The 8,054-nt window shown below is 40.5% G+C and overlaps 1 protein-coding gene across 1 annotated transcript; it reads left to right on the top strand.

Annotated features, from left to right (window-relative positions):
- Window positions 1–599: 599 nt before the first annotated feature.
- Window positions 600–1,768, top strand: LOC141590460 (uncharacterized). Its single transcript, XM_074411052.1, has 2 exons — window positions 600–924; window positions 972–1,768. Exons 1-2 carry the CDS (start codon window positions 600–602, stop codon window positions 1,766–1,768), a joined length of 1,122 nt encoding a protein of 373 aa, XP_074267153.1.
- The last annotated feature ends 6,286 nt before the right edge of the window (window positions 1,769–8,054 follow it).

Here is an 8,054-nt window from a genome sequence, read left to right as displayed (position 1 = left end):
CATTTGTAATAGATTGCGAGATATTTTGCCTGATATTATAAGTCCTTCTCAGAGTGCCTTCATAAAAGGGAGGGACATTGTGGGAAACATTCTTATTTGTCAAGACCTCATCAGATTGTACAAGAGGAAAGCATGCTCTCCCAGATTGTTGATGAAATTAGATCGCAAAAAGCGTGATGATTCGTTGAATGGGATTTTGTGCATGATATTTGTCTGCTTTGGCCTTCCCTCCTCAAACTATTGAGTTACTTATGCAATGTGTAACTACTACTTCCTACTCTATTGCTCTTAATGGAGAGACATTTGGCTTTTTCCATGGGAAGAGAGGGTTGAGGCAAGGAGACCCATTGTCTCCCCTTCTCTTCACCATTTGCATTGAATACCTTAGTAGGATCTTGGGGGTAGTTCAGAGACATAGACAGTTCAGGCACCATCCTCTCTGCAAACACATTGGGTGACTCACCTTTGTTTTCTTTGACGACCCGATCATGTTCGTAAGGGGGATAGGAAGAGTATTGAATTATTATTGAATGCTTTTGGTTATTTCTCAAAGGCTTCAGGATTGCAAATGAACAAGGAGAAGTCTAATTTTTATTGTAATGGTATGTCGAACAGCTGGTTCTGAGATTGAGTCTGAGACTGGTATGAAGCCTGATAAGGTGCCTTTTAAGTACTTGGGGATCAATGTGTCTCCTAAGAGACTGTCAGTCTTGGACTGCCATTGCTTGGTAGAGAAAGTTGTTGAGAGAATAAGGGGACTAGGGGCTAGAAAGTTGGCTTATTCTGGTAGACTGGTTCTTGTGCAATCAGTCCTTAGTTCCCTCCATTCTTACTGGGCACGAATTTTTATCATTCCTAAAACTGTCATAGCCAAAATTAAAGCAGTGTGCGGACGGTTTCTCGGCATGGTGCGAGCATCGGAAGGTCTGCTCTGGTGGCTTGGGATGCTATTTGTCGTCCTTGTAATCAAGGAGGGCTTGGGATAAAGAAACTTTATGACTGGAACATTGCAGCACTAGGGAAATACGTATGGTGGATTGAGCAGAAAGCAGACCACTTGTGGGTCAAATGGGTGCATTTCATCTATATTAAAAGAGGCATTTGGAAGGAGTATGAACCATCAATGAATAGTAGTTGGGCTTGGCGCAAAATTTGTCAAGTGAAGACTATTTTTCATCAGTTATTTTATGGTAATGTGGGACAAATGACAGGGCAGTATACCATTAAGCAGGGATACAAGTTTCTTCGACCTGATATTGAGAAAGTCAGCTGGGCAGCATTGATGACAGTGAAGTGGATGGTGCCCAGGCATAGATTTTGTGTGTGGCTTATAGCTCAGGAGAGACTACTCACACAAGATAGGCTCATGAAGATGCAGATTATTACTGGTAATCTCTGTTTCATGTGTGGATTGGTTGAGGTGGATCATGAGCACCTATTTTTTAGGTGTGAATACAGTAGGAAATGCAGGGACTTGGTCCACAGTTGGTGTCCTTTCCAGTTACCTACAGAGAAATGTTGTGAATGGTGGATGAAATGGAGATCACGAAGTTTGGCAAGGAAACGAGTGATAGCAGTTGTAATGGCAGCATTGATGACGAACATATGGTGGTGCAGGAACAAGTGCAGGGTGGATATGCTACTGTTTAGACCTGAATGCTTAGTCAGGCAGGTTCATAATGAAGTACGACTAAGGTTGAGTAGTATAAGACTTGGTAGCAAGAATAGTAAAGTTTTGGATTGGCTTGATATAATTTGTAAGAATTAGGATAAGTGTAGTGCTTATCTTTTAACAATGATGTAATGGGCTTGGTTTAATTATTTAATGAGAAGCTTACCTTTCCCAAAAAAAAAAAAAAAAAAAAAAAGCGGCCTAAAATAGCCCAAATTGAATCGAAACTCTGTCCAAATATCCAGTCAAAATCTGGGCCTCAAAACCCATTTTAAAACCCCACTTCAAGTCAGCACTCCTACAACTACACTAAGGTTGCCTAGGACAAACATTTCAAAATTTGTCATTTTCAAACCCCACTTGACACAGTGGCAGACGCCCACTTCACGAGTCAAGTCTTCTTTTTGAGTAAGTGTGCTAAAATGGTCGATCGTGTTTTGATTCGTCATCGATCTCTTTGATGCGTGAATTTTATATAGGTATTTTGTAATTCATTTGCACGCATTTCTATGCATATTTAGTAGTGTTTAGCTACAAATGTCCCCCGAATTGTCTACTTTGATTTCTCTTGTCTTATTTGCAGGAATGAACCAAAGAGAAGTGTAATCAAGCCTGATACATGTCCCTATGCATGCATTTAGGAGATGAGTTGATTCAGAGCTTGGAAACTACTAATTGTGATGTGCAAAGAAGTAAGATAGCTAGGCAAGCAAAGGAAGAACATCAAATTGTTAGTGCCTACTTTGAAGAGCTATATCTCGAGTTCTACAACTGATTTACATGTGATTCTAATTGGAGATGAAAGCATGTTCCCTTAGCTTCCCAAATTCACCGGAAACACTCTGTTTGCTCAAGTAACGAATAAATGACATCCATTTCAAGTTCAGTGCGCGAAGCAGGAATTGTGGGCTGGAAAGTACTCGATCGAGTACTATCTTGTTTGATCGAGTCCTTTTTCTACTCGATCGAATGGCTTATTTTTGATAGTGTTTGATCGAGTACCTAAAGTCCTCGATCGAGAGGTTTTACCTTGGAATTGTTCGAACGAGTGATATAAAGTTGGTCGATCGAGTGACTAGCATATATACTCGGGATTTTTATCCCGTGTTAGGTTTATTTTATGTTAATAATCACTTCCCTATATAAAAGAAGTCGTCATTAGGTTAATAATCATCTCATACACTCTTAAACACTGTTTTTCTCTCTTAATTGCTGCTACTTTGTTCTTGCCTCTCTTTACTCCGGATCTTAACTTATAATTCTCTCTTTACTCTCTTTAATTTGCAATGTTTTGTATTTCTTTACTTTTCGCTCTTGCTTTGTTTACCATTATGCATAGCTAATTCTCCCGCTAGGATTTAGGGGATTCAATGAACTATTGTTAGTTGCTAATTAGGTTTGCAGATCTGGTGCTAAAATCATGTCTTTTTTGTTAATCACTGCATATAATTGTTCTTGTTTACTTGAGTCGACACAATTAGATAATTAATCTTGGTAAGCCTTGACCTAGACCGGAAGGTTGGAAGGGGTGAGACCTGCAGTGAACATTAGGATGCTTTAGTGAAGGCGGAAGCTAAGCTAATAGTGTTTTAGGGCGAATTAAGACCGGAAGGAGATATCCGTTGCCCCTTAGACTGATACACGCGACCGATCTGTGACCTTAGCTGCAAATATCTGGCATTCATTGATGACCCAACAATCCTAGTTCTCTCTCTTTTATTGTTAATCTCTCTTATTTTTTTCTCTTGCTTTAATCTCATTTAGTTTAGTTTAAATCAACAAAACCCCCAATTGTGACCGTAGACAGACTAGAATTAACAAGTAGATAGTGAGCGCCTCCCTATAGAGATCGACCTTACTTACCGCTGACTTCTGTTAGTAGTACTTAGGTATTTATTTTTGGTACTGTAACGACGGTATCAAATTTTGGCTCCGTTGGCGGGGAGGCAACTATTTTATCTGCTTGTTTTATTTTTGTCTGTCTTTAGCCTCAAGGGATTAATTCCTTGAGGCAGTTCTCATCTTTTTCTCTAGTGTTGTTTTGATAGGCCCTATAGGTCCTACCTAGACAGTTCTAGGTAAAAGATCATCAAAGGGAAGGCTTGAGTACCTTTGATATTCCACCTATGTTCCATCCTATGGCGCAGCAGGTGGTTTACTGTGAGAGATGTGGTACTCCTGGGCACAATGTCGTTATTTGCTTGACAGGGAACGACGAAGTCTATGCGTTTAGGCAGCGTAGACAAGCTAGTCATTCCATTGCATATGTGCGGCCACATCCGTTTCAACAACGAGGCTATCAAAAGCCTCCACTCATTTGGCCACTGCACAACAAGCTCCTCCTCCTGATAAACAGAAAGAAGCGATTGGTGAGTTGAAATATTTGATTAAGATACTTTCACTTAAACTGCAAGAAGATGATAGATATAAGTAAGCTCAATTCAATGAGATGGAGTCTCATATAACTCGGTTAGCTGCCGAGTCAAACATTAGGCACTCAGAGAAATTACATGCTACCTACACCGATAGCAGTCTTTCTTATGAAGGACCTGGATTGCCTATTGACGACAATGATGTGTATGACTCGGAATACAAAGATCTATCTGAAAACGAAGCATTACTTGAAGATTTCTGCACTGTACAACAACAAACACTCGATCGAACTGGTTATAGTGTTTGATCGAGTGAAATATCTGAGGAAGTGTTTAATCGAACCGAGTTATCCACTCGATCGAACAGTTATTATGAGGAAGACCTCGATCGAGCAGTTCTGTTTGTTCGATCGAGTAATATTCAGGAGGAAAGTCTTCGATCGAGTACACCCTTTGCTCGATCGAACATATTGGCCACGGAGAGCATTGCTATGTCATCTAGGTCCCTTTCAGATGACGATTTTGAAGAAGACAATGGTTATGGTGAATCCTCCATTTGGAAAGCGGAGCTGGATTCTCTTGAAGCTGCGATTTACAGGATAGAACCCACAGAGGAGGGGAATGATAGGGTAGCTGAGTCAGAGAACGCTTTTATCACGGAAGAGGTAATACATTCTTTTATCAATGATTCCGACGTTAGGAGCGACCGACCTGAGGTAATTAAATATGATTTCATGATTATTGCTATGACTAAAAGTAAATTATCTCGTATGACTTATGTTATATATTTCAACACTCCACCCCTTCTCAGTTGGATAAATAAGCTTATAAAGTTTCACCATATTTGTCATCGAAAATTTGTTAGACTGAGACGGTACTTTATATTGCTTTCATATGCTCTTTCTTTATTATGGTGCTACTTACAATTTTGTGTAGCACATGCGCAGTTATTTGATCGGCTGCTGCGTGCTTTGACTTGCTTTAATTGTGACCAATTGGAGCAATTGGATGAAGAAAAGAAGGTTGAGCTGGGACCTGTCTAAAACTAGCGCTGTCCGGGAGGCAACGCGGAGTTTAAATTTTTAGTTGATTTATATTTTAATTTTTGTTGTGTGTGTAATAATTGGTTTTCGAACCATAGACTTTGAAAGATTTAGAATTGGTTTTTGGTCGTCATTTGTCTGCAGGTACCACTCGATCGAGCATTCTTTTTACTCGATCGAGTGCTTAATCCGTTCGATCGAACACTACTATTCCTCGATCGAACACCTACAGAAACAGATATATCGATCGAGTAACCAGTTCTCCTCGATCGAACACTTTGGCAGCTGATTGTACTCGACCGAGTATTCTATCTTCTCAATCGAAGTACCACGAGTAGGCTTGTTTTGTATTGTTTCCAATGACGCCTTTGTAGAAGCGGTTTGTGACCTCCCATGTTCTTTGGCTGGTTTGGGAGGTCCCTACTTCGCGTATTCTTGTGATTTTTACGCATCTACACTCTCTCCTTTTTAGTTTGCATTTCCTTTTCTTATTTTTGGGTACAATGAGGGCATTGTACGATTTGGTTTGGGGAGGTTATGCATCCATATCTGTGTCTGCATTTATGTTTTTTTATTGCATTTCTGTTATCACGTTTAATTTCTGTATGCATTGTTGTTGTTTTTTTATAAAATTCAAAAATCTCATAAAAATTGAAAAATTTCAAAAAAATTAATAAAATTCACGTTATTTTAGCATATAGGTTGAGTCGGAACGGTAGATTTCGATGATGAAATTGCACTATAATTTGTCCTTTTGCTTAAGCCTTGCATAAATTAATATCTTTTAGCTTTGTCTTCTGCATATCTACGAGTTAATGTTAAAATACAGCTGAACGAATAGACTTGACCTGATAATTTTGGCAAACTACTTATAATTTCATAGATTTAGAGCCGTATAAACTGGTGTCATTTATGACCAGTTTCATGTAGGATTGTGAGTAGTTACTCCTTGCATAACATGTTCATTAATTTGCACAAGTATGAAATCAATTGCTTTTTGTCTACATACATTCGGGTTAGTGGTTGGTGTCACATGCAGGGAGGTGCTTACATTCCCCTTTTCCTTTCATTTTTACCCATATAACTCCACATTTGGCCAAATTTGCCCATTGACCCTTAACTACATCCAAATTTAGCCTACCTTATCAAGCTAGTTTAGTGATTGTTTATGCGGTATTTTTATCTATTGATCCAAGTTTGGTTTATATTATATTATCGGGAGTTGCTAATTTATGAAGAAGAAGGAGGATGGAATGAAAAGAAAAAAGTTGAATAAAAGAATTCGAAAAAACGTGAAAAAGAAGGAAAAGAAAAAAAAAACATATGAAGAAAAAAAAAAGTTTGTTCCATAAGTTGATTTTATTCAGTTTGGTGAGAATTGATTCCAATTAAGGGCATTGTGCTTAATTTTGATGGATGAGAAATGGATGTTGTCAGTTTGGTTCTGTTCAGGTACTAGCTTGGCCGCCCATACCTTTACATTTCAAAAAATGTTTTGCCGTTTCTTACCCATTGCCTCACTTTACCATACTTTTGTAAGCCTGTAACACCCCCATATTCAGAGGAGCCTTAACTAGGCCTTCCTTAGCATATAAGGGCGTTACCATCTCGGTTGCCCGAGGAAAGTAATTATCAAACGTCAATAAAAGAACTATTAAGTTATATTACAAGCGGTTTAAACAACAAACGATGTAAAAGGTACAACTCAGAAGCTATTCGCTACTATAAACAAATCTCGTGAAGACTCATCCCCTGGGACTCCGCCTATCCACAACATCAACACCGCTAAGACCGATTGCTCACCATAAGGGATCACGGCGGACACATAACAAACAAACAACCACACAAGGTCGATGCGAGACAAGATAAGACAATGGCAACTACAATCAACAATACAAACAATGATATCAGCCCCAACCGCAATCACAATAATCCAACCAAATCATCATCGGATCGTCCACCTGGACGATCCTGCCCGATGGGGGACCGCCGTTCCCACCTAAGCCCCGCTCATCATATCGAGCGATAACCCTGTCCATTAATGTGCACATCCCCTTCCGTGGCGGGTTCCACGAAGGGTGAAACTAGGGCGTGAAGTCACTCCCGCAAGTGACCCCGCTCAGCCGAGAACGCATCTCGAGAACCATCAACATCGATCACAACCATCACGATACAACAACTATAGCAAACAACCAAACACCACACAGCCACAATATTCGACACACTAGACCATCTACAGAAACTGAGTAGGCGAACCTACCTTTAAGCAACCGCAACCAATCCACGCCGACAGATAACATATCCAGCGACCAAGCAAAGCCTATAACCACCATACAAATATCTATTACTAACAAGCAAACCCTAACTATAGAGACAAAGGCACGGATGATGATTATGACATACCTATTAGGGAGAAACTCAGCAAAAGACCGCTACCCGACTCAAGAGACGCTCTCCTAAGGCACAAGAATCTTCACAAGGCTTCCATGGAGGTTTTGAGGTGAAGGGAAGGGAAAGGGGCGACTGAAGGATAGGAGGAAAGTGGCGGAAGTGATATGCGGATTTAACAAAACGCGATATAAAACCCTCGCTGAAAACCCGGTACTCGATCGAGTACCCAACCTACTCGATCGAGTGGCCCCCTACTCGATCGAGTACCCTAGCTACTCGATCGAGTAGCCTCTACTCTATCGAGTACCACCCTTAACACGCAGCTCAAACAGGTTTTGGCATACTTTCCTAAGACTACTTCCGCTCCCAAGGTCGGTCAACGATGGTCAAAGGGTCCCTCAAAGGGCGGGTATTACAGTCTTCCCCCCTTAAAAAGAACTTCGTCCCCGAAGTTCACCTCACTTATCTCCCGCTCAAGATACGAAGGCAACACATCCCCACCCATCTTCCCGCTCAACCCAATACTCCCCGGAAACACCATTCCCCCCCCATGTCATCATCATCACCGTCTATACT

Source organism: Silene latifolia, chromosome 7 (assembly GCF_048544455.1).
Source record: "Silene latifolia isolate original U9 population chromosome 7, ASM4854445v1, whole genome shotgun sequence".
NCBI lineage: Eukaryota > Viridiplantae > Streptophyta > Magnoliopsida > Caryophyllales > Caryophyllaceae > Silene > Silene latifolia.
Note: the sequence above shows the minus strand (reverse complement) of the source record. Positions and strands in the feature narration are given on the sequence as shown.

Bases quoted from the DNA above. Each gene is read 5' to 3' on its own strand.
- LOC141590460 (XM_074411052.1), top strand. From the start codon at position 600: ATGGTATGTCGAACAGCTGGTTCTGAGATTGAGTCTGAGACTGGTATG. The intron at 925-971 runs GTCTGCTCTGGT...CTTGTAATCAAG, and splicing joins CATGGTGCGAGCATCGGAAG to GAGGGCTTGGGATAAAGAAA.